The sequence below is a fragment of the Electrona antarctica genome (assembly GCF_951216825.1).
Source record: "Electrona antarctica genome assembly, chromosome: 14".
In the NCBI taxonomy this organism is placed as follows: Eukaryota; Metazoa; Chordata; class Actinopteri; order Myctophiformes; family Myctophidae; genus Electrona; species Electrona antarctica.
Window position 1 is genome coordinate 34,046,319 of NC_136795.1, and position 27,846 is coordinate 34,074,164.

The 27,846-nt window shown below is 42.6% G+C and overlaps 1 protein-coding gene across 1 annotated transcript; it reads right to left on the reverse strand.

Annotated features, from left to right (window-relative positions):
• Positions 1-5,426: 5,426 nt before the first annotated feature.
• LOC306937624 (G protein-activated inward rectifier potassium channel 1-like) lies at positions 5,427-27,697 on the reverse strand (the record flags this gene model as incomplete). The annotated part of the gene is made up of 3 exons (XM_079521499.1): positions 5,427-6,097; positions 16,055-16,271; positions 27,032-27,697. 3 exons carry the CDS (start codon positions 27,695-27,697, stop codon positions 5,427-5,429), a joined length of 1,554 nt encoding a protein of 517 aa, XP_079377625.1.
• Positions 27,698-27,846: the final 149 nt, after the last annotated feature.

The following is a 27,846-nucleotide window of genomic DNA, read 5'->3' on the forward strand; positions in this document are numbered from 1 at the left end:
ATAAACTGGCAGAAGGGAATAAAATAGTAATAAATAGATAAGTAAGCAGAAAAGAGCAGGAGTAAATAGATAAATGGAGCACGGTGTGAAGCCATTACTCATGTTTACAGGTTTGAAACGGCAATACCAAAGGACACGTTACGAGAGATAGGCCTATACAGTAAAATTGTCAGTGTTAATATAACTCTGAGAACCAAATGGACCTGAAACACTCAAGATTTTACTGTGTACTACTGGTGAATGAGATTAAACTTGGAGGTGTGTCCTATATGTGACGCACTCACAAAGGACATGCTCTGCACATTCACATTGTACAATATGCACACATGCTAACAACACAAACACGAGCGGGCCGGTCGCTGGCATAAGCAGTATAAGCTTTCTTTATTTACATATTGTAATTATGTTATGTATCCCCCATTCCAAAACTGCCATTATTACTTTATTATGGAATAAAAGAAAATCATTGAATTAACCGAATGATTTTATAATGAGCCGCATGCAGTTGAATGCTGTCCAACTGCAGCTCCTCCCTCTCCCTCCTTCAGCAACTTCCCTCTGTCCCCAGCTGCTATCTCCTGTTTATTACACAAAATACAAAATAATTCTTGCTTAGGGCCACCTGTGTGTGTGTGTGTGTGTGTGTGTGTGTGTGTGTGTGTGTTAGTGTGCGTGTGCGCGTGCCCATCTGATTGCATGCGCGCGTGTGCATGCTAGGGCATTAAGCAACTAGTCGACTAGTTTACTAGTCGACTAGTAAATCCACTAGTCGACCTTGCTGGTACTAGTCGACTAGTTGATAAGAAAAATAAAAATAAAAATATATATATATATTTTTTGTTACCGATTTTGTAGGCCTCTTTTTTTTTTAAACATAAAAGGTGGTTTAACAACTAGTCGACTAGTCGACTAGTAAACTAGGCAACTAGTCAACTAGTAAAAATGACTAGAAGTGAATGCCCACTGCATGCATGCATCTGATTGCATATGAATGGTTAATTGTGGTGTTACTTGGTCCTTGGATTTTTAATAATGCATTTCCACATTTAGCCCTGGAATCTAAATCCCATGAATACCTGAATCTCACACTTACAAATATAGATTGGAGAATATAGATTGCCTCTCTCTTTTGGCAGGAAGTCAATGAAATGATGTTGCTTAATGGATGTTTTTTGTAGTTGTTGACACTGTCTAAGGGTCTGTTATTTGACTAGGCTGCTCATTATTTAGCTGGACCATTATCCATTATCCCCAACTCACAGGGAGAACAACATTTACCAAGAGTTGCTAATGTCATCTTTATGTAGTTTCATGGTTCAATTTGCAGAGTTGGGTGGGTGGGAATCCATGCTTTTGATACCCCCCTCTGGTCATTCATTTTTATCATCAGTGGAGATATGTTTGATCCTTGCTTCTGGTCAGACTGAATTAAATACTGCATTTCCTTTACAAAAATATGTCTGATACGTTTTATTTTTGTGTGGTGCAACCACTCCCTTACGGAGCTATTGTGTGGGTGGCTGGCTGGCTGGGTGGCTGGGTGTCTGGGTATGAGCACGAAAACAGCATGGTTGTTTTTCACCACCTGTGCGCAACCTAACACACACACACACACACACACGCACGTATTAACTGTATATATGATGCTTTCGGGTGTGCCAGTACAGTACAGTACAGTGACAGTACAGTACAGTACAGTAGAGGGACCACCACACGGTGACTCTGACATTTCTCAACCGTTTCGGACGCGGGGCGGCACGCCGCAACCGGCCTGGCCCCCTGAGTGTGTTCCTGTGGGTCTGGAACTCCCCCCTCCCCCGAACCCCCACACGGAGTTGCACCACTCACTTCACACGGGTGTGATTTTTCTGCTTGATAATATCAGAATTTGACAGTGTTAATTAAAAGTGTATGCTAATCATCCATATGTTGGGCACAAAAGCAAAACTTAAAAAAAAACCATATATATACAATACAGGTATAGCCTACATTGTATTTGTGTTGACTGTGTCTGGTCACGGAGTGTGACCGTGATGATCATAGCATTCATTTCAGTTCCAGAGGGTATCTGAGGCCATTCCCATTCCCCACTGGCTTTGAAATGCTTTAAAATTCACTATGAAATCAGAATGTTCCTCCAGCGCCTGCACCCCCCCAGCCCCCCCTCCATATCCCTTAGCACTGCAGGGTTGGGGGGAGTGATTACCCAGGTATGGGAGCCCATGCAGCATTCTGTTGCAGTCAGGGTCAAAAGGCTGGGTTGCAGCGTTAAAGGCGGTTATTGATTGATCATTCGATCTTCTGGCCTGGTTACGCAGGGTGGAGCAGTGAGAGGGTCTCCCCAGGGAGAGCGGCTGGGAAAGTGCGTGTGCTGTCCATGAAGTGAGCCACTAATCCACTAACTGTCGCTCTCTCTCTCTAACACACGCACGCACGTGCACGTGCACGCGCACGCGCACACACACACACACACACACACACACACACACACACACAGACACATGCACACACACACATGCATTCACACGCACATACAGAACACGCACACACATGCACACAGCCCACGGGCAAGTATTATACGATATTGTCTGTAATGTATGCATGGAAAAATCAATGCAGTCAGCCATTCATTATTTTTGTAGTATGTGTTGACAGAGTTCTCCATTGTAGGCCTACTATATACCAGATATTATCAAATGCTATGCTAGCAGATTTAAACAGATGCTGTTTATTTGCCTTTTTGACCGTTCTTAGCAGTTGCCTGTAGGCTTTTCTCCATGGATAAGTAAAGATAAATCACAGTGATAGAGATCACTTATCAAGTATCTAGTGTGCAAATCAGCACTGTTGTTTCAAAGTGTGTGTGCATAGTCTCTAGTCTGTCCCCTGTTCATATTATTCACACCCACCCTGCACGCATGCATGCACGCACACACACAGGCAGATTGAATAATGTGCACCAAATTAGAATTCGAATTACATTAAAAAAATACATCAATAATATTAGAATTACATGAAATTCAAGGATCCCACTTGACAGGTTTTTGATGTACTGCATCTGTTTGATGAATGATGTTATTATGTGCTGCTAGTGGGCTGCAGCAAACACAACCTCATACATTCAACATTCATTACTGTAATGTCACACTGATAGCTGCACTCCGGTGTGTGTGTGTGTGTGTGTGCGTGTGTGTGTGTGTGTGTGTGTGTGTCATTTATTCAGCCTACCGTAACACACTTCCGTATTTAACCAAATCAGTGGCCCAAATAGCCTTTAGTTACAGCAAGTTAAATGGGCTCAGTGCTGTTGGAACAAGTCTGTCTGTTTCACATGGAAGCATTCCCCATCCCCAAACCTGACTGACGCCAAGAAAACGTTGGACAACAAGACAGAGACGTTTAATGAGTGCTGCTGCACCCGTTGGTGTCATGGTTCAGTTATTAACATTCATATGTCCTTCCAGGTATTTTCATTCTCCAGTGACAATGACATTAGTGTCAGGCTCATTATAGTCGAGACTGATTTCCTCTGAAAGTACCTCTGACAGGAGCGCTGCCACTCTGAAATCTAGATGAATACCGCGCGTTGCTTCGAACTTCAATGCTGTTATTAATACCGGTATAGCATGAACAGAAGGCCCATGTTGCTAACAGTTTCTAATGGTGGCAGTGGCTCAGGGAGTCGAGCGACTGTCTTGGAACTGGAAGGTTCCTTTGGTTCCAGGTGTCAAAGTGTCCTCGAGCTGAACCCCAAACTGATGAGTGAGTGGTTGGTGCCTTGCATGGTTGCCTCCACCGTCGTCGTGTAATATATGTGAACGGAACACGGATTTGGATAGAAACAGACCATTAAATAAATTACATCAGTAAGATAGTGTTTTGAACCACAGCTGTTGTTTTATAGTAATTAGCCCATTTATATTCATTGGTATGTAATTGAACAACCAGCACTACAAGCAGTAGTAAGCCATGTGTTTATTGAGTAGACTACATATTAAATGTGCACGCACGCACACACGCACGCACACACACACAGTGAGTGATGCGTTTTTTAAGCCTATAATTCATACATAAGTATGAGAATTTTGCTTTCCGACAATAACACATTTTCAAGTTATTTTCAAGTGAGATATAAAAGTCATAATTTAGTTCCATGCTCCCTGAGTCCGAGGTCACACTAAGGGATTCATAATTGGACTAGGGGACGTCTCTCCTATTGTGCCATAAAAGCAGGAATAGTGATCCTTCCATTGATTGCTGAGTCTCACAATGAAGGAGTCTACTAACACTGCCTCTATAGCCTATCTACAAAACATCCACCATTTCCTTTTAGAGTGCTAGGACTAGGAGGCATTTACGGGCCATATAGAATTGAATGGAAATGAATGGCTTACTATAGGGTAGGAGAACCTATACATTTTACAATGGTGGGCAGTAATTATAGAAGCCATACGTGATTTGCAGTCTGCATGTGGCAGCGTGAGATGCATGGTGATTGCTTTACTTTTATGGGGACATAGAGACCAACCCTGTTCTAGACCGGGGGGTTCCCAAAATGTTCCATGCCATGGACGTCCGAATAGCAATATCGTCTGACTGGCACCATAGTGACCACACCGTAAAAAGAAGTGATGAGATTGTTTCTGCAGGAGCTGAAATGAGGACATTAGAAACCACATCACATGAAACTGCAGTATGTGTAGTGTCAAGGACTGATGCACAAAAGACCTAAAAGGATTGCTAAATCAATACAAAACTATTGTTATCCTAGGCTATTAATGATTGCAACAAAACAAAAAAATAGGATGTGAAAGATCAAATCGCATTTATTATCATCTCATTATAATTTAAATTTATATTTTGTTAAAACTAAGAGATCAACTATGAAGTGCAATGGTGCATACAATACATATACATGTTGTGTATACATGCACATGGGTTTTTAAGAACATTTCCTTGTGTGTAGTAATATAATACATATTGTTTAGAGTGTGTGTGTGTGTGTGTGTGTGTGTGTGTGTGTGTGTGTGTGTGTGTGTGTGTGTGTGTGTGTGTGTGTGTGTGTGTGTGTGTGTGTGTGTGTGTGTGTGTGTGTGTGTGTGTGTGTGTGTGTGTGTGTGTGTGTGTGTGTGTGTGTGCGGCACCGCGTGCTGTAACAAAGCCTGCATGAATTAAATTGTTATTGAACAAAAATCACAGTAATTCCAGTAAAGGTTGTCTCTCAAAAACAAAAAAGGAAGAAAAATCAATAATTAGCCAATAAACCATCAGTCTGTACCTATCCTTGTCTTGTTGGAATAAAGTACAGCGCTAAATTTCCACTTCCATTCATGTCGGTTTATGTTTGTTTGTGGTCAGGGGCAGTATATGGGTTGCCTGATCAGCTTGTGATCAGTGTCCCTCTGGGAGAGGCTCAGAGGTCAGTTTCAGCGGTCAGCGTTCATCCTCCGTAGCTTGGCTGGCAGGTTGTCCTCTGGCCTCCCTCTGGCCGTCAGCAACGGGCTGTGCATGGGGAGTGGCGCCACCGTGGTTGGCGTTGGTGGCGGGCTGTGTTGCTGGTACAGGTCTCCGGTAGACTTAGTCATCGGTTCAAAGCCCACCTTAAGAGATTTGAGCTGGAGTCGAGTCTCAGCCTCGGGGCCGGGAGAGGAGCTGAGGCGCTGGATCTTGAGCGGCAGATCTCCGGTGCTGCAGGCCTTCTCCGAGTGCTGGGAGCTAAGCAGCAGGACCCTCCGCTGCAGATCCTCCCTTCCAGACGAGCTCATCCTCTCGAGCTTGCTTGGCAGTCGGCCCCCAGCCCGCCCCTGGCGTCCACCCTCCTCTGCAGTGTGGATGCAATCTACGGAGAACACACGATTTCGTCGGCCTCCGCAGCTTTCTCCGAGTGCTGGGTTGGGAGTTGACATTGGGGAGGGCATAGAGGTCTTCTCCTCATATTCCTTGACACTGTAGGGTGGAGTGGTTACCTCGAATGTGCTGTGGAACTGTGAGTAGTCCACCCTGAAGAAACCGTCCTCCAGGGACATGACAGGCAAGAAACGGTGGCCCCACAACACTTCATCCTCGGTATATGACGTCCGTGCCTGGCATGTCATACCTGAGATGGAGAGAGAAGTGATCATGATGGATTAATTAGATTTTTCTTCAAGGCATGCTGGTAGCACACTGAATAACTATAGTGTGTGGACCACACAATCAGAAAGTGACAAAAAGGCACAAAAAATCCTAAAAAGTTATTTTCTTTTTTTCACCGATATAAAGAAGTACCTACCCTGAAAAACGTGACTTCCATTCATTGCCTTGTCATACACTATACTGACTTCCCCAATAGTAACTCTCAAAGGAAGGAGCTAGGTTCACCATTCCACAAATGGTTCATAAAATTCAGATACATTGGTTGGTCCATAAATCAATTTCAATTAATAGGTTTGTTGCAAGTTAAGTACGACAGGCAGAAGGAGAGGGTAGGGATGAAAAAAAAGAAAAAGAGAATTCCTTATTTTTTATTATTTATTCTATAAACAGCTTTTGTCCCACACGTCTCAATATTTGCCATTGACAATGAACGGCGAAATGACGTCAGAATTCCGCTAAATATGACGTAAACGTAAATTAAACATTAAAACATTAAACGCCATTGACATTGAAGGGAAAATTTATATCATATCGTCACCTTATTAAACTAATGGCCTAAGTCATTTTTTGCCGAAAATTAGTTTTTGGCCTAAATCAACTCCTGGTGATGCTGGCCACCTCTGGTAAAATCGCCTAAGCCCTAACGTAAAAGGCCTCCCTGTTACACCCTATTAAAAAATGGCCTATGTCAAGAGTGAGACTTAGGCCATTTTATTTTGCCTAAGTCATAATAAAATGTGACTTAGGCCATTTTAACACACCTTTCAAAATGGGAGTGAATGGGACTGAATGGGAGTGAATGGGAGGTACTGTTACTATGGGACTGATACTATGGGAGTGAATGGGACTGAATGGGAGTGAATGGGAGGTACTGTTACTATGGGACTGATACTATGGGAGTGAATGGGAGGTACTGTTACTATGGGACTGATAGAATGGGACTGAATAGGAGTGAATGGGAGTGAATGGGAGTGAATGGGAGGTACTGTACTATGGGACTGATACTATGGGAGTGAATGGGACTGAATGGGACTGAATGGGAGTGAATGGGAGGTACTGTTACTATGGGAGTGAATGGGAGGTACTGTTACTATGGGACTGATACTATGGGAGTGAATGGGAGGTACTGTTACTATGGGACTGATACTATGGGAGTGAATGGGAGTGAATGGGAGGTACTGTTACTATGGGACTGATACTATGGGAGTGAATGGGAGTGAATGGGAGGTACTGTTACTATGGGACTGATACTATGGGAGTGAATGGGAGTGAATGGGAGGTACTGTTACTATGGGAGTGAATGGGAGGTACTGTACTATGGGACTGATACTATGGGAGTGAATGGGACTGAATGGGAGTGAATGGGAGGTACTGTTACTATGGGAGTGAATGGGAGGTACTGTTACTATGGGAGTAAATGGGACTGAATGGGAGTGAATGGGAGGTACTGTTACTATGGGACTGATACTATGGGAGTGAATGGGAGGTACTGTTACTATGGGACTGATAGAATGGGACTGAATAGGAGTGAATGGGAGTGAATGGGAGGTACTGTACTATGGGACTGATACTATGGGAGTGAATGGGACTGAATGGGACTGAATGGGAGTGAATGGGAGGTACTGTTACTATGGGAGTGAATGGGAGGTACTGTTACTATGGGACTGATACTATGGGAGTGAATGGGAGGTACTGTTACTATGGGACTGATACTATGGGAGTGAATGGGAGTGAATGGGAGGTACTGTTACTATGGGACTGATACTATGGGAGTGAATGGGAGTGAATGGGAGGTACTGTTACTATGGGACTGATACTATGGGAGTGAATGGGAGTTAATGGGAGTGAATGGGAGGTACTGTTACTATGGGACTGATACTATGGGAGTGAATGGGAGTGAATGGGAGGTACTGTTACTATGGGACTGATACTATGGGAGTGAATGGGGGGTACTGTTACTATGGGACTGATACTATGGGAGTGAATGGGAGTGAATGGGAGGTACTGTTACTATGGGACTGATACTATGGGAGTGAATGGGAGGTACTGTTACTATGGGACTGATACTATGGGAGTGAATGGGAGTGAATGGGAGGTACTGTTACTATGGGACTGATACTATGGGAGTGAATGGGAGTTAATGGGAGTGAATGGGAGGTACTGTTACTATGGGACTGATACTATGGGAGTGAATGGGAGTGAATGGGAGGTACTGTTACTATGGGAGTGAATGGGAGTGAATGGGAGGTACTGTTACTATGGGACTGATACTATGGGAGTGAATGGGAGGTACTGTTACTATGGGACTGATACTATGGGAGTGAATGGGAGTGAATGGGAGGTACTGTTACTATGGACTGTCACTCCCATTCACTCCCATTCAGTCCAATTAAATCCCATTCACTCCCATTCACTCCCATTCAGTCCCATAGTAACATTACCTCCCATTCACTCCCATTCAGTCCCATTCAGTCCCATTCACTCCCATAGTATCAGTCCCATAGTAACAGTACCTCCCATTCACTCCCATTCACTCCCATAGTAACTACCTCCCATTCAGTCCCGTTCACTCCCATAGTATCAGTCCCATAGTAACAGTACCTCTCATTCAGTCCCATTCACTCCCATTCAGTCCCATTCCCTCCCATTCAGTCCAATTCAGTCCCATTCACTCCCCTTCAGTATCAAATGTCTTTGTGCTCTGATATTATTTTAAACACTCTGTGGCTGACCCTAAACCATGGTCTATTAAAAATAATTGGAATAAAAACATTTTGCCTAAGTCACTTACTGCAGTAAGTCATTTGGCCTAAATAAGGTTTATAATTGCCTAAGATAAAATGGCATGTTCAGATATTGGCCTAAGTCATTTTATCCTTACATGTTACATGATTGACATACAACTTTATTTGTATGTCAATAGTCATATTTTTTCATATTTTTTGGAATTGAAATATAATATATTCTACATTTGGCACAGTTTTTTGTGTTTCCTGAAAACCTTGAAAAATGACTTAGGCAATTAGTTTAATAAGGTGACGATATGTAAACTAAACGAGCAAATCAGCTAACCAATCACAGGCAACAGGCATTCTGATTGGCCAGTATGAGATGATGTATGATGATGTACGATGATAAGAGCTGATAATTCCGCTAAATATGACGTAAATTAAACATCAAAACATTAAACGCCATTGACATTGAAGGGAAAACTTACGTCATATGTAAACGAGCAAATCGGCTAACCAATCACATGTTGGTGGGAGCGCTTGGCCAATAATGGACCCCCTTATGTACCTTATGTAGCAATGTCAAATGTCTGCTAACATAAATTGATGTACGATGACAAGAGCGCCCCTCATTTCACACGGGTGTGATTTTGAGTGGTGTAAACCAACTGGCTTTGTTAGTTTACGTGTCTGTCCGTACCAAAACAAAAGAGCATGGTTGCTATGGTCACCCAGTTCACCCGGGTGTGATTTCAGCTTTGTTAGTTTACGTGTCTGTTCGTACCGAAAAATGAGCATGGTTGCTATGGTCACCCAGTTCACACGGGTGTGATTTCATTACGTCAGACATTACGTCAGACCACAGTTGATCAGTCTATATAAGACCTTACACCACTCAGTTCACACAGGTGTGATTTTTTTGTTGTATCCAGCTCCAGGCAAGTTGCTTGAATTAACTTAATGGAATCAAATTAAGTACATAATAAGTGGCTGAGGATCTCTTTATATGTTATTGAGCATTTAGCGAACAACTCCTGGATCCACAGATGCGGTACTGTTTACATGGTGAGTCATTTCTGATAAGACATTCTCTAACATAAAGGTTAAAGGTGAGTCATACAACTTATTTGTCTCCTGTGTGAGTTGTGATAATTGGCAGTTGTTTATGTCTGATCAGCCTAATTAGCACTCTCTCCTTGTACACTTCATGCTTCAATACCTCAGTAGCAGGAACCATAATTCCAGCCTTTTTACGTAACTGTAAAATGGTTTTGAATGCACACTGCTGTAATGGTTTAAATTGCTCCTGAGCCAAAAAAACTGAAATCTATTCATAAGTTGAGCTCAATTTCCAGCATTATCTCCATATATTTCAGTATATTCCCTGACGGTTCCCATGTTAGCCTTTTAATGGATGGATTAGCCATGCTTTTAAACCATACCATTTACCTGCCAACCTATATTTATTTATTGCGTACAGACCATTATATTACCAAGAGCACTCCTCTACTTCATCTCTATAGTTTAATATTCCATTAACAGCCATAAAACACTCTTCTGTGTGTCCCTGAAATACCACAAAGCTGAAATGTTTACCCTTGTGATGTCAGTGTGGTCAAATGTGCAAATCTGTGACAAAAACCCAGATTTCTATCCGCTACCCTTGGGGGCTGTGACATTATCCTTGTTTACTGTTTTTACAGCAAAATATAGTTGTCTTGATATCGATACACAGTATTAATCAGAGACCATCGTATGAGCATGCCAGACTTAAGGTTATTTCAGATGGGCAGCGATTAACGTGCCTAGTAATTCATTTACAATGAGACCTGTGTTTTCTTTCTGTACGCGCAAAGAAGTTGAGGGGCGACAACACAAGTGTATTTAAGGTTTTTAAAGGTATATTCAGTGATTTCACTTAATTCAAATATCACTTTTTTCCCCTTCTTTTTTGGATAATCCTTCCTACTATAAAGTGTGCTGAGTCCATACAAGGAGTTCCTCCCTGTCCCCAGTGAGCCCCTGGGGTCAAATAACCCTAGTTTCGGTTTGGGCTTTGGGTGGCAAAGCCTTCATCCAATCAGGATGAGAGGAGCCTTCCTCCAACCATGATCGAGCGGCGGCGGGCCTTGGTGCACATGCTGTAGGCCTGTTGCACTCCCCCCCACTGTAGTGTGTGCATGTGCACATCTTGTTACCGGGGGGTTTTCCAAATCACTGATTGCTCCTTTAACCTTGCACTGATCTTGTACTTGTTTGGCCTTGTTTTTTGTTTTCTTGAATAAAGTCTGTTCCTAGTGTTCTATGTAAAGCGCTTTGGGTATTTAGAATAGCGCTATATACATTTGAGCCATTATTATTATTATTATTATCATCATTATCATTAACGTGAGCACGGTATCATGAAATTGTCGCGCGTGTGCTCATTTCGTGCACACGCCCGTGACTGACTAGAACTGGATTCTGTTGAGCTTCTTTTTTACGCTTGCATTGTCGCACCCCTCATGAGCAGACCTGTCGCTGATCCAGACCCTCATGAGCAGACCTGTCGCTGATCCAGACCCTCATGAGCAGACCTGTCGTTGATCCAGGCCATAACGCCTGCGTTAATCGATGCCCGTCTGAAAGTACCTTTATGCTTATTGTCTGAACACAGAATCTTCTCAGTCAGAGTGGATTGTATCATACATTGTTGTTTGTATGACTATGAAAACGATCAACAACAATTAACTAAAATGCACATCAACAGCGTGATAGTTTTCCTTTAATAACTAAGAACCTGTTGATACTATAGTGCCCGGTCCTATGTATAATGACAGCAGTGCCTTCTTCAATTTGCCTCTACCATTTCTGTTTGACCTCAGCTCTTATAATTCTTAAAATAGTTCCCTTGGCATTTCGGTCTGCATCGTTTACTCTTCTCAATCGATAGGCATTTACGATTCCACAGTGCTGATGTTTCCTATTATGCCTGGGCCTCTGCTAACAGCCGTTAACCACTTGAGTATCATTCCTATTCTGGGGGAAACCCCAGAACTAATACAGATCTACAAGGTCTAATATATGATATGAAGCCCTCACGCCTTCACCAAACCGTCGATCCGACAAACATGCACTGTCAGTCCTTGCCCTTTTTATACCCATATGGAGATCCCTCTGATGTCATCAGTATATGCCCATATATGTGCATCATGCCTCTTTTGTGCCCATATGGAGCTGACTGATTTGTTTGCGCCTTGTGCCAAGACGTCACATTGAGGTTAGACAACACATTGACATGAGTGAGTATGCGTCCCGCTTAATCCTCAGTGTTACATGTCTTACATGTCAACCAAGGGTGCACACCCTGTCATAATAAACAAATGCAATATTGTCTTTCTGTTCCCACATCGATGCCAGTTTTGTGGCATTATTATGGTGTCGTGAGCATTCTACCGGTTGCCTGGTAATGTTAAGTATGTTTTATACAAAAAGAAGAGCCCCTGAATGACTGAACTTGGCAGACAGATAAGTGGAGAAGGGTATCCCTGAAGAGGGTTTTATGTAAAATGTCTGGTGCCAGCCTTCACTGACACTGCTCATAATTCTCATAATGCTATGCTATGTTCTGTATCGGAATCTAACCACTACTATTACTCAGCTAGAATCTGAATCATGCAAGAACACACATATGTAGATATTGAAAAGGTGGAACGTGCAGTATATATGTCAGGGGTTTTCAACTGGTGGCCAAATGCGGCCTGCGGGGGCGCCCCTTTGTGGTCCCTGGAAAAAAAACTGAGGTTACTAAAATCACAGTAATCCTTAATCATATTCAAGGGCTTTTGGAGAGAAATGAGACGGACTCTAGTCATTTTAGACTAGAGCACTGCAGAGGGCAGGTGTGTGTGTGTTCAGCTGGTGCTCATTGACACTCGTTAATGTGAAGGCAATTATGTTTATGCACTGTCAAATAGGCCTACATTCTAAGGTAGCATTTGTGTACAGTCATTACTGTACACAAATTTATTTTATATACATAAATCTTTGTGTTTAATAATTTTTCTGCCATCTACGATGATCGGATTTGTGACTTTGTCTCACATCGCATCGCTCCGGACATGTAACCGTTTCTGACGAGAGGTAAAGGGTATGTGCTAATGCTAATGATCACTCCTCACAACAACAGCCCCCATCTCCCTGATAACCCCGGACCCGGAAATGAAACGGAGGCACTGGCATAGCTTAGCTGTGCTTATATACTACCTAGCGGGCAGAAAGTGTTACGCACAAAATACATTTTGAGAACCCACACATTTTCTTGCCCCCCCCCCCCACATACAATCATTCTACAGTTGTGGCCCCCGGATTAATCTAGTTACCCGTAATGAAAGAGCAAAGCTCAAACTGTGGATCAAATTGTTATGCCATTTGCCATCATACAGAGTTTGAGGAATAGAAGCAATATACAGTATGTCCTGCAAAGCATGAAGAAGAAGGTTCCATAGCCATTGTTTACCTGGGGTCAAAAGCTGCATATGGGAAATCCATGCCTTGATATCCCCCTCTGGTTATTAATATTTGTTGTTTTATCCATGCATTTTTTGGGGGGGGGGAAATGTAGATTGTCTGAGATTTTTGGTTGATAATATTACATTTTAACCATTTAATTTTGTTTGGATTTTGTACATAATCTATTTTTGCTATTTGTTGTATGATGAAGTCAAGTGGATACGGAAGATCCGGAGGAACCGAAACGTTGCTTCATTAAATAAGAAAATACTCATGTACTGAGCAAATACACAGTGTGTGGGTGTATTCTATTAGTTTACTCATGTACTGAGCAAATACACAGTGTGTGGGTGTATTCTATTAGTTTACTCATGTACTGAGCAAATACACAGTGTGCGGGTGTATTCTATTAGTTTATACTCATGTACTGAGCAAATACACAGTGTGCGGGTGTATTCTATTAGTTTCAAAGAAGTGGATAAGAAAGGGTCTTTCTTTTTTGTAAACAAATAGAATACTGTATAGTACTGAGGTCTTTCTTACAACCTTGAATGAAGTACTTGGTATAGATTTCACAGCTAAGGGAATCCCTTTATGGCTGAATGCAAGTGAGTGGAGGCAGAAGCTTCTTGATGCACTAGATTGAAATGGGAGATTGATGGTTTGCGCTGCAGCGCAAAATTAATTTAGATAAAGCTTTGAGAGAAATGACAGGGAATCATATGCAGGAGGGAAGATGAAGTGCTCTGAGTTTTATTGCATTTGATTTCTCAGATATTAGTTTAGAATTAGAATTTCTGTTGAGATCAGTTGAGAAGATGGTGATTTGGTTAAATATGTAACTGTATAGAAATAATTGTGTTTAGTTAATTTTCACCACCAAATAAAGAGCAGAGACACCTAATTTGGTAGCAATCCAATTCTACTCTCTGCAGGTTTGCCACTTTGTTCTTTTGTGCTTGAAACTGTTTATGTGCATGCTAATTGGGATTGCATGCACAAGCCCCACACGGTTATGCAATACCCATTGTACCATCTGTCTCTCTGAATGTCTACGACATGCGACAAGTTTGAAGTCTGTCGACAGACGTTTCTCGAGATAATAAACAGCATCGGCCATTAAGCCAATTACTGTATGATGACAACTCGCTGATATAATTGAAAAGAGCCAGGGAGACTATCACCACGTTTAATTGTGTCAGCAGGGGCTATATGTTTATTAGGGGTAGGTTATCGGAGTGATTCCATGTGAAAGGATAATAGTTTATCTTAGTAGGCTCCTTGTCTGGTGGTCGTGGACGTGGAGGTCTTACTCTTGGCCTACAGAGGGTGATACTGTCATTGTTTCCTCTCCTCTGTCTGGCTCCTCATCAGAGAGAGAGAGAGACAGAGACAGAGAGGGGCTGCAGCCAGATGTAATGACATTATCAACAGAGCACAGACTGCTGCCTTCTTGCCTTCTGTGCTGATCCCTTTCTGTTACTCTGCCTGTCGACTGCTGCAAAAATAAAAAGAACACTTTCGCTACTCACCAATACACTGACGGTTTTGTGGAGTCGAAAGCCTACTTTCCCTAGTGGACGCACTCTGAGCCACCCACCACACGTATAAAACACACTTTTGGGCCAGAAAAGAAAATATTTCACCGGAAGGAAAAATCTGGTCAATGGGATTTACCCGATTGACCAGATCTGTAGAGGGCGCAGTGGAGTAACTAAAACATATTTTTTCTTCTGGTGAAATATTTTCTTTTCTGGCCAAAAAGTGCATTTTATATGGGCTCAGAGTGCGTCCACTAGGGAAAGTAGGCTTTCAACTCTACAAACCCATCTTTGTATTGGTGTATTGCTGAGTAGCGAAAGAGTTCTTTCTATTTTTGCAGCAGTCGCCTTTCATGGCGTGTGCAGTTAGTTGAAAGTACCATAGCGTGATAGCGTTAAGGAGATGTCCTTCTAACACTATGGGCCAGAGCTAGGAGAAGAAGCACAGATGGAGGCAATGAGAGTGAGGGACAGGGTGAGAGAGGAAAGGCAGTGAAATCAAAGAATTCCCGTGTGTCTATGTGTTCCCATGGACGGAATAGAAGGTAAGATAACTAGAGTATAAAACAGTGTTCTTTGCTGACCGTTTTGGCCGTAACATCTCATCTCTCTCTTTCTGTCAGTGAATTTCCTCTGCTCTTTGCTGTCATTTGAAAATGGAGTGGAACTTCTCCCTGAAAACCATCCCGCTCATTTATCACATCTATATGGCTGCAGGCTTTTATTATGCATATAATATATACTATGCATAAAACAGATTCTGTAGCAATAAAACATCCCTCATAATTCAATCAAGAAGACGTTCGCCTGTGTTGTTCTCACCCTCCTCATTTCTCCAGCCTCTGCGTTCTTCGAATGGACTAAATTGGGAGAGCTAAGAAATTAGAGTCTAGATTACGTACTGTACTGTAAGGTGTGTTGATGTGTCAAATGATACCAAATGACACCTAGGGCCTAAATGGAAACAAGACCGCAAGGACATTTATTGGTGCTATGCCTTTTGGACTGGTGTTTGACTGTACTCTGTTGCTGTTACATTACATTCTATCTAATAAAACTATTCAATCAATCAATCAAACTGTATCTTGTATATCTGTATCTCTATAAGAAAGACACAAGAGGCATGACATGATGGAAGTTGCGAGGATGATTCTTCACCTGTGGTCTCCACGATGCCCTCCAGGATGACGACAATCTCAAACTGTTCGTTCTTGAGCGAGCGCTGGGACAGGTCGAAAAAGGGGCTCTTGGTGTTGATTTCATGGCAGATGGTGAGAGGGGACACCAGAAAGAGCTGGTCCGCACCCGTCCCGAAACCCACATCCAACTCACACTGGTCAAGTGGCAGGAACTCCCCCTCTGGGGTTTGACGAGACTGAGAGAGTGGTGAGAGAGAGAAACAGAGAGAGAGAACAAGAGGGAGGGGTACAGTAGATGAGGGAGGAGGTAGCCTACATTAATTAGATGCATGATATCACTACATGCACACTGTGCATTTAGTGTTCATTTATCAATTTGTAAATTAAACTTCAGGATTTTACACCATGGCAATGTTGATTCGGTGTGCTTGATACATGGAATGATGCTCAGTTTTAATTGTGACGTCGCATTTACTATGAAAACTGGCATCTCCTGTCCGTCCGTCAATAGTCACCCCATGCCTCCATATATGGTCACGCCTCGTGACATCACACCTCCATATATGGTCATTCCATATGTTGATACCAAAGCGCCATTGCTCACCCAGCAGTCTGCCGTCTGCTGTCACCCAGGCGTATGCGTGCACGTGACCTCGCCCTTTAGGCCGAGGTCGCTTCTCGCCCTCAGGGCAACTTACTGGTTTTGACTTATTTGTCTTTCAATTACATTTTATTAAGTAAGAAATAGCAGATCTATTAAAGCTCACGTGTCACGTAAAATAGGGCTTAAGTAGTTAAAATGCCCTGATTCACCTGAAAAGGATTGCACTCTCAATTCAATTCAATTCAATTCAAAGGAGTTTTATTGGCATGAGAAAACGTACGTTTACATTGCCAAAGCAAAAGTGGAATACATATTGAATACATATTGAATCTAAATAGGAATAAAATAAAGGTGTAAACAGAGCTGTGTTACATTAACACTTTGTGTAATACTACCTTGTGAAACTATAAAAGGTTGCTCTCTCCCTCTCAGGCCAACCTGAAGGTGTATTCTCTCCTGAATATTTATTGGTGCTTTGTTTGCATTGGCTACAGACTTGGCCCTTCACATTGATTTCCTGCAGGCCTTCCACGGGGGTGTAGGAGATGACAGCCATGTTTGGACAGGTCTTGCCCGCAGAGTGCTAACTGGTGCGGAAGCATTTAATTGTCCAGATTATGGTGGGGGGAAAGGCACTGACTGCTGAACAAGAAGTTTCTTTCTGTCGTCCTCCATAATCAATCTGATAGGTCCCTGTACCAATCTGTTTATAATTATTAATTTAATGAGATCACTCTCTTGCTGTTTCCTGACTTAATTCTATTATTTCCCCTTTAATGAGATCTCTCTCATTCTGTTTCCTGACTTCATTCTTCTTCTTTTTGAGTTTTTCTTTTTCTGACAGTGAACATAGTGTGCATGTTATAGGGCATTTAGCACATTTTCTGAACCCGAGGTTACTTCAATATGAAACTCCTCGCAAAGAACTTGAAATCTTAACCAGTTTCGTTGCAGAGTCCAGACACACAAGATCATCACGATGTAAAAAAAGGTTACGGTACACATGAACGCAAAAACAATCAGAAAAACCATTCAATAGAAAGAAATGAAAAACAGTAGCCAGACATTAATGTTTTTCTCGGTATCAACACATCTGAGAATAATGAAATAGCTTTAATGTGTTTCTAAATTGGTTTTCTCTGTGTGATTTGATTTCAGATGAAAACATTATCTTCAAAATGTCAAAGTGACCTCTAAAGCCACAAATAACCAATAAAGGCTGAGATTTGTCAGACTATAATCAAAACCGTTGACAATAACACACATAGGCCTACTAGAACATACTACAAAACTCAACAATAAGAAAATGACAACAAATCTAAGCCTGAGGTTTATTTCCTCTTTTATACTGGCTGTGAATGTGCACGCAACGCTCTCTTTTCATATTCTTTCAGAGTTTCAACCAAAACGCTCTGGTAAATTGGGATGTGTGCCACCAGCCACTCACACTCACACCAGCCACTCACACTCACACTGATGATCATTGTTGTGTGCCACAGCTCCGGCAGATCGCCACACGTGCATGCTTGGTTGATAAAATCCAACACGTCCTTTAATGTCTATGGGCACGCACTTGAGAACCGCGGGTGTCACTCCATACTCCTCACCCCCGACCAAAGGCCCTCTGGTCCTCATCCATGCTGCATCTGCTATGGGAAGGTCATGTAAGACAGGAGCTATCGGGCCATCCTCCTCCACTGCAGGATTTCCTAGGAGCTTTTTGAAGCGCAGGTACCACGTTTCAACTCGTTCCTCTGCACTCTACCTCCTTCAAACATCCCCCCTCCCAAACACACACACACACACACACACACACACGCACGCACGCACGCACACACACACGCACGCACACACGCACGTGCGCGCACACACACACACACTTATTCAAATTATTCAAAAGCTGCGTTGCAAATAAAAAGATCAATCATTTATCTCTATAAGGGATTGGTTCATTAAAACAACTGTCAGTCTTCTGAGTATAGAATAATGTGTTAGAACTATACTGGTCCACTCCATCCACACCCCAATCCTATGCTGACCTCTTGGTGTCATTGCCCTGTGGTGTATCCACCCAAGACGCTAACCATGAATGAAGCATGAGTAACCTATTCATCCACGCCAGAGAGCATTACTGTTTATTTATATCTCCCATGAATATGAGTCGCTTGTTTAGATTCATGTCACAGAAGCATGAATACGTAAAAGTGCGTAGACTGTTTGACAGTAAACTGAAATGCTGCTGCTGCTAAAGCCTGGTGCTGCTACCTGTGTTTTGTATAATTTGTCTTAGTGTTACATGTGGTTGATTTTTATGTTGTAATTGTCTCCACCAAGCCGAAGGCATGTACAGTACACCTACAGATTTTGTCCAAACATCACTCAAATTGGTACACAGTCTCTCAATTGACGATATTCAGACCTTGGCCATCTTGCCAGCAAGGTGCTAACTAGGTGTAACTTCCCATAGACAGCCCATTCATCCAAACAGAAAAGTCCTATCTAATTGTATTAAACAACGTCAAACTCACCAACATTGCAGCTGTAGCCTACGGAAAGCTTGAATTATCCTCTTTCAATCTGCAAAGTTTTTGTTTAACTGCACTATAACTGCACCGATCTGTGTAAAGCTTTGTATGCACACTCCCTACAGGCCAAGGAAAAACGTCTGGCCTGCATTTTGCATCAACTTTTATGTTGAAGGGGCTGTTTGCTGGTCAGGTGTTTATAGGCCAACGCATGCTTTTACGTCGTACACTGACCTTTTTGCCACTAGCCCTTCTGTGTGGGTTATCTATCCTACAATGGCTTGGAGCAATCCTGCTCTTGGCTCCTTGTCTCTGTCGGTTAAAAAGATGGATGACTGTAGTGTACACAAACACTGACTAGCTTCATACAGAAGTCCCTTTGGCACTCTCCTACACTCTCCTTGCACACAGATTGTGAGATAGCGATAAGGATCTGCTGTCTTTCTCTGCAAATCTTCGTTCCATTCTGACAAAAATGCTAGATTCTCACTCTGACCAGACACACCAAGGCAATTTTGCTTATTGGTTGCGATATGGGATGTGGAGTCCGAAGACATAGTGGAAATACTCATTTAGATGTGGGTATAGGCTACATAGACAGTGTACATGCAGCTACAGGGGTTTCTACTACCATACTTTATTTTACTCATCACATAAACTTGTGTCATCACTGAGAAGGCCTTCATTGCCAGGGTTTTTTTCTCTTGTCCATGAGGGAACTCACTATATTTGGGGATGTGGAGGCCTTTGGTGTTGGTGCTGTTGTGAGGTGGTGAGGCCTGGGTATTCAATATTTCAATTCATAATCATGACATGATAACAAAATTAAAATCATCATGATGGGTTGGATTGGGGAGTGGCAGAAACTATAACTATCGTGTGGTGGTGCATCTCCATATTAAATTAGCTATAGCCGACTCAGAGAGAGAGAGAAAGACAGAGAGTGGTGATGGATTTCGAAATTAAACATGATTCGGGTGGTTCATGCTTGCGTAATGTGGCGCGCCTTTACCGCCTTTCCAAAAAAAGAATTAGCCTACTCCATTAATACATTAATACTGCGCCATGGCTGTCAACAGCTTGTAGATCTGTTCTTTTGGCCGCAGTCGAAACAGGAGCAAAATGAAGACAGCGCAAGGAGTTATATTAACCAAATTTTCCTAAATGTGCTGTCACGGGTGATCAGATGATCTTAAGAAGTATCTAAAAAATATGGCAAGTTGTCTGAAGTTCTAGATGATGCTGAGATAAAACAATATGAATTTAATTACGACGTTTTTATATGAGAACGGTGTTCATAGAAAACGGCAAAGTAAAGTATGGTTTGCGGGGGTCTCGAGAACGGCATTTTCGGGGGTGAAAACCCAACAAAGTGAAACCCCCTTCCAGAGTGGAACAGGCAAAACGGTGAATCCGCAAAACGTGTGACATCATGGCTCACGTCGGCTCACAACGCATATAATGTTACGTGTATAATTGTGCCGTATCTCTCATTAGAAAAAAGAAGTGGGAATCAATCTTAAGTGCTTGTGGCTATATCGAAAAATCCTCTTAAACATTTGGAACACAAAGCATTACAAATACCATGAGAAGAGGGGAGGAAAAGTCTCTTTTATTCTTGTTTGTGTGTTTTCAGTCTGTCACTCTCCAATCTTTCTCCCTGTTTCTCCTGCTCCACACTCTCTTCTATACTGTCTGTCTGCTTCTTAACTCTCTTCATGCCATGCTAGTGTCATGTTTTTGGCAAGGCGTTCCACCACGATGCCCTCTGGAGCCGACAGCGATGCCCTGCAAGGCTAGCTTTTGACAGCTTATGGTGTGACTCCACAAGACAGCTCCCACTGGTCTGTCTCCTCTGCTGTTTACTGTCTTCCTGTAAGGATTATCATCCACGACGTTTTAGCAGAACCCTGGTAAATCACAATGGACGCCCACTGTGTCTGCAAACAAGCTATGTTCCCAGGTTTGTTTCTAAATGGCGTCAGCTTACAATCAAAGTTTCACATTAATCAAAGTGTCACCAAACAAGACTTGGGCCCCCCCTATCTTGCATTCAGTTAAAACAGCACTAAGTGCAGCACAGGTACCATTGCTAGTTTACTACAGGGAGGCAGTTGTTGCCAGTCATGCCAAATGCCTACATTGTATTACCAATGTACTTGGCTCATCAGTGAGTCCATGGGCGTTAAGCCTATTGGTCAATGTTGGCTCATTGCTATCTTAAGTACAGTGAGAAATGTCAAAAAGCCTTAGACCAACCCTAAGCTGGTCTTAAATCCAGTGCAGTGACAGCGCAAATATTTCCTTACTATTTAGAGAATACTATTTGGATTAAGATACACGCCTGCTTAGGCAGGTTCACAATGCACAAACACGGCTTGCAATCAAAATCCATCCGAATTTAACACAATAATCATATTCAACATGGTAGATTAGTGAAACTCAGCATTGAGGTTGAAAAACATGAATGTTGTCCACACTGTATTGCATGGGGTGAGTCATGCTGGGCAGTAGGTGGTAGCTACTATCCCAAAAATGGTACATCATTTTTGAGGCAGATTAATATTGTATTAACATTGTATTAACATTGTATTAACATTGTATTAACAAGAATATGACTAATACAAATATGTATAATAGTAATAAAACATCTCCAGTGTATGGATAGACATTTTTCATCCAGTGTATTTCAATAAGCCTAAATATATAAGCCGGACAGACGGACCAACATTGCCATGCTGAGAATGGCAATGGCCACAAGCTGTGAATGTCTTTTAATTTGTGTGTGTTTTTTATGGCAGCTGTGGTCATTGTGGAGTTGGTGTGAAATGTGTGAACTTGGCTAAGAATGGACTGACAACGAAAACACAGGAAAGATCCAAGCAAGGCATGCCAACAACCTATTCAAAGCAAGTGACAAAAATGCCAAGCATCACTTCTGACTTTGGCTTGCATAGAACTTTGGGATCCTGATCAGAGGCGTATCTACAATAAGGCGAGGGCAGGCGTCCGCCTGTCCAAATCCATTTCTGGCCTGGCCAAAATCCATACAATGAGAAAAAAGAGGACAAAAACAAGACCTGAAAACTATTAATTGGCCGTTGCGGTAGAGCGCAACGGCCTCAATCACCCATTGGAATGTAAATGCATGACTTTCAGCCTTTGTATCCTACTCGTCTGGCAGGTATATCTCTTTGAAAACCTTTAGTGCTACGATTGTGCGCGGGGAGACGACAATTAACACATATCTTGCCTGCCCAAAACGTAATTCCTGGATACGCCACTGATCCTGATCCATATACTAGTCTGTATTAGGGCTGACCTCGATTAGTCGAATAGTCGACTAATCGATCGGAACGGGTCTCAGTCGACTGACAACCTCTCAGTCGATGTTCACCAAAAAAAAACAAAAAAAAACAGTCGGGACGGGTGGAAAACCCCCCCTCCGTTATAATGGTATGCTCCCAGTCCCCGCACCGCAGCATCGGGGAACACTCTGGCAGCCAGAGTAAAGGCTGGGAGGGACCGAGCCGAGGGAGGCTACTGTACTGTAGCCTACATGTTGTTTATGCTCCGGAGTCCAGACCCATGCAGTTTAATATATCTAGTCACAACAGAATGCACACTGCTGTCTCGTGTCTCATCACAATCCCAATGCGCCACCCGTGAAGTCGGGGGGAAAATAAAAAACAGGCTGCTAGTGTTAGTGTAGGGTCGGGGATCGTTAGCTTAGCGCGTAGCTACTGATTCAACCCACTGATTGAACTTCATCTCCGCCTGTAATCTAGGTTATTTTTTTATTGACAACGTGAACGAACCCCGACACCAGCGCTGCAAAAATAGACAGATCTACAAGCTCTCAACGCGTAGCGAACGGCGCTGCAAAAACAGGCAGGACGCGATGCCTTGAGAGCTTGTGGATCAGCCTCCCCGACGGTGCGGGGAGGCAAGAGTTCTCCGGGGAGGAGGAGAAGTTACCAGGGCAGGCTACATGTTGCTGCGGCTAACAACACTGTCACCAGCCAGTGGTTGTGATGTTTGCTGGGCTTGCAGCTGCTTGTCCGTTCCAACTTCACTTCATCTCCACCTGTAACTTATTTTTTATTTTGTTACCCTGGCTGCGCAGCTACGCAGCTGCGCTGCAAAAATAGACGGATCTACAAGCTCTCAACGCGTAGCGAACGGCGCTGCAAAAACAGGCAGGGGGGGCGGGGGGGGGGGTGTTCAGTCGACTATCAGTCGACTAACAGCAAATTTATTCATATTAATTTCGACTATACAAATCCTTAGTCGGGGACAGCCCTAGTCTGTATGCACACACGCACGCACGCACGCACGCACACACACACACACACACAACCTTTCTTTTAAAATAATGTACAATAAAATAATACTCATTTCAGTAATCAATTTATATACGGAGGAATATTAGTCATTGCATTTATGTTCAAATTGGAGCATGAGAAGTTAGCTATTCAACAGCACCACCATCATTTCTCCATAAGTACTGCACAGTAAGCATTCAATTGCAATTGCTATTTTGGATTTTGTTTTCTTTCTTTCAGTGAAAAATAGCAGTGGGCATTCTCAACCAATGCTATTGTCATGACTCATGAATCCTTCTGATCTCCCTGGCCTGCATTCATTCATTCATTTAATTATATTTGTTTTCATTGTCATTTGAAGTGTCATCACCACATTCCCTTACCTAGTCTATTCTCTATTTAAATAGAGAATCTTTCACTCTATGGGACTGCGTCCGTCGCAAGTTGATGATGTCATATGTCTGTGTGGTCTAGCCTTATGGAATGTATGGAATGCATATGCTAATACAAACAACATAATACTTCCTAAGGATAATATCGATGAGCATCAAAGCAATATTTAAATACTTTTTTATTAGCATGTGCATTCCATACATTCCATAGGGCTGGACCACACATGGACATATGACATCATGAACAATTCTTAAAATTTTAGATAATTTTAGAAAGTATAATCTTTTAACAATTTTTGCTGACCCTTGCCCGTTTACTGTATTAAACTGTGTGAACTTAAACTTATTGCCTGCCTGCCCTGATTGTTTCTGTGTCATGGTTGTGGGTAGGCCCTTTAGGGACCCATTTTACCTTTTTTGTATTTGGACTTCCTTCCAAAATACAAGAAATCACACTTGTGTGAAGTGAGGGGTGCCTTTTTTGCTTTGGTTACAGTTGTTTCTTTCCCTTTTCCATGCTGGCTCCTTTCTTCTATGAATTCTCTGGTGCTGTTTCAATTCACTTGTGTGAAGTGAGGGGTGCCTTTTTTGCTTTGGTTACAGTTGTTTCTTTCCCTTTTCCATGCTGGCTCCTTTCTTCTATGAATTCTCTGGTGCTGTTTCAATTTACTGTTTCTTCTTTCTTGTGAAGCTTTTCCCACATTGGTTACAGTTGTATTGTTTCTTTCCTTTGTCCATCCTGGGTTGTTTCTTGTATGAAACAAAATTATTACAATTTGTATTTATATCAGCCATACACTGTATGTTGTCATTTACTGCCCTAAACAAACATTAAAGTCCATAGACTTGACTGCCACATGATGTAATTTTGGAAGGCCATTCAAAAAAGGTAAACAGGGTCCCAAAAAGGGCTAGATTGTGGGTTCGTACCTGTTAGTCAGTGAGTGTTAACAGCTATAAACTATTCTTGCATAACTCTGATCTGAGTGACTAATTTTAGATTCATGCAGTCTTTCCAGTAGTGCAGTGATTCCCAAACTGTGGTGCATGGTGCGCGAACACCGTCTAGGAGTCTAGCGGGTGCGTGACATGAAAAGGGTAATGGCGGTTTTATGGTGTTATTTAGCAATTAGCACAAATGGCAAAATCCGGTAAACCTCTGTTGTAAGGAGATGTATAGAGCAGCTGCTGGAGTGTACAGCAACTGCATGTCTCTCAGTGCAGTGACATTCTGTGATTATTTGCCATAATCATATTAAAAAAGCAATTGTAATTTTCGGCCAAATGCAACAAGACTTAGCCTTGGGGGGTGTGTCAGCTAGGTCGGGAGGGAGGTAATGGGGTGCATGGCCAAAACAGTTTGGGGACCGCTGCACTAGTGCATTATAACCCTCAAGGATGGCTTGAGTTTTCTCGGATGCTCAATGTCGTCACAAAACAAAAGGGCCTTTGAAGCGAAAGAACAAGGCTAGGCCACAAAACCCTACCTAGAGCTATTCTATTACAGGAAATACAGGGGAGAAAACAACAATGTGCTGTGTCTAATGTACTTCAAAAACACATGAGTGGGGAAAAGCAGGTGGTGTTGCAAAATGCAAATGTGTGTTTTCTTTTGTAGAGGTTGTTCTCCAGTGCATAGACTACTGAGAATGATGTAATGCCATTTCTATTCCCCTCAACAAAGCTGCTCTCTCTCTCCCTTATTAACCTGCTGTGACTCTGTATGTCTTTTTTTTATCCATTGATAAAACAATGTATATAAATTGCCTGACTACCACATTGGAGACCTCTAATACAAGTGTGTTATGCAGCTTTACAGTATAGGCTGTGCAGTTATTAAGAATCTGAGGCAACTTTATGGGAGAACCAGGTGAAATCAGTATATGTACTTTTACTTTATGGCTGTAGGGCAGACGGGCTTGTTCTGTATCTGCTTGCCTGTGACTACACAGAATACCAGGGCTCTCCTCGCCTCCCTCTCCCCCTGCATGCATCATTAAGCTGACTAACACTCAGCTCAATGTGCTGTGCTGATGTGGATGTGCAACAGAACATAGAGATAAACAAGCTCCAAGCACCTTGCCAAGGCTGTTTATCTTCTTTACAGTCCATTTTGCACATTGAACATAATTGTACATGTGACTGAAAACAGCTCCAGGAAAATAAGAACTTAAATGGGAATGCTCGTCTGCACGGCCACGGTATATGATTCACGGTTGCATGTTTTTTATGCGAGGTTCATTATCTACGGTATATGTGAAGATGTGCCATGGTATTCATTAGTGTATATAGATTGCCTACAAATTAAATGGTATGGTATATGGCAGAGAAAGGGAGAGATGGGGCAGGTTTCAAGCCCAGCACTAGTAATTGGTTTTTGACTTTATAGTCATCCAATTAAGCTGCAACAGCTTCTATTAAATCCATGTTTTTCTACAGGTGTTTTGGTCCTTTTATACTTTAAATTAGGCTTCTACAGTGGTGCTGCTTCTCACTAAAAAAGACTCCCCGTTCTCAGTGCTCTGAGAAGCGCCTGGCTGCCACTCAGCCACAGTGATGGTGATGGATTATAATAATGCAATCTAAAGCCTTTTTGTTTAACAAGGCAGACATGTGTGGGACCTGCTTAAATCAATCAAGCATGGAACAAAAATATTTATTCTGGACTTTCATATGCAATATTTTCTGTTCCTTTTCATCCTGGGCTTGAACCTTTACATTAAATGAGGATGCAAGCTGGCACTCTAAGCATACATACAAATAATCTGTGCTGTGGATTTGTCAATTTCCCTTGCATGGCTATATCTTAACCAATTTGCATAGCATATTTTGACTCAAGGCTTATAGCCGAGAGATGAGAAAAGATTCTTTCCTATGTAACCTATTGGAACGGCAGTGGGACTTATAGCAGAAAGATTGCATCATTTCCATTCCCATTATGAACCAATAATGTGATCCCTTTGATACAGTAATAGCCAATTACATGGGGACTTGATTTGCTCATAAATTGCATGCCATGCCTAGGTGAATAATTTTCCAAGCCTGCATGCACTCTGAGGATTTGGTTGGGTACAAGCATGTTGTTTGGTCAGTTTATGGTCAGTAAATAGCGCCGTGGCGCAGAGCGCATCTGGCACTTGTTTGTCTTACCTTTATGAGTTTGCACCTGATCTGCGCTGACACCATATGGCTGTTTCGCAGGTTGCCGACGCGGAACATGAGACACAGTTTACCGTCGCGCTGAGAAATCACTGAGTCCTGGCTGAACATCAGTGTCTCTGCGCGCTTCTTGGGTTGGGACATTTTGATGAACATGCAGCCGATGAGAAAGGCGTCCACTATGGAGCCGAGAAGTGACTGGAACAAGAAAAGTATGATCCCCTCAGGGCACTTCTCTGTGATGTAACGGTAGCCGTAACCGATTGTGGCTTCGGTTTCAATAAAAAATAGGAAAGCTGAGGGGAAGTTGTAAACGTTGGCAACGCACGGAGTGTAAGATGGATCGTGGCCATGGTTTATGTCTCCTCTGATGTAGGCGATGATCCACCACATAGATGCCATGACCAACCACGCTATAGTGTATGTTAGGATGAAGATGAGCATGTTCCATCGCCATTTAAGGTCCACCAAAGTGGTGAAAAGATCAGAAAGGTATCGGCTGGTCTCTCCGCCGAGGTTTCCGTGCTGAACGTTGCAGCGTCCGTTCTTGTCTACGAATCGCTGGCGTTTCTTTTTGACAGGCGCTGCAAAAGTGGTGGCTCTGTTTGTATTTACCACCTGGTAGTCTTCGCCAAATTTTCTACGGAGCGCAGCCATGCTTTCACCTGAGTTCTCCTGAAGCAGATGGAAATTCTTGTGTTGTTTCAATTCATCTTTATGTTTGTTAGTCCCAAAGACTGGTTATCTGCAGTGCGTAAAATGCGCGGTGGCCATTCCAGAGCGCAAGGATAAATCCTCAAAATGAC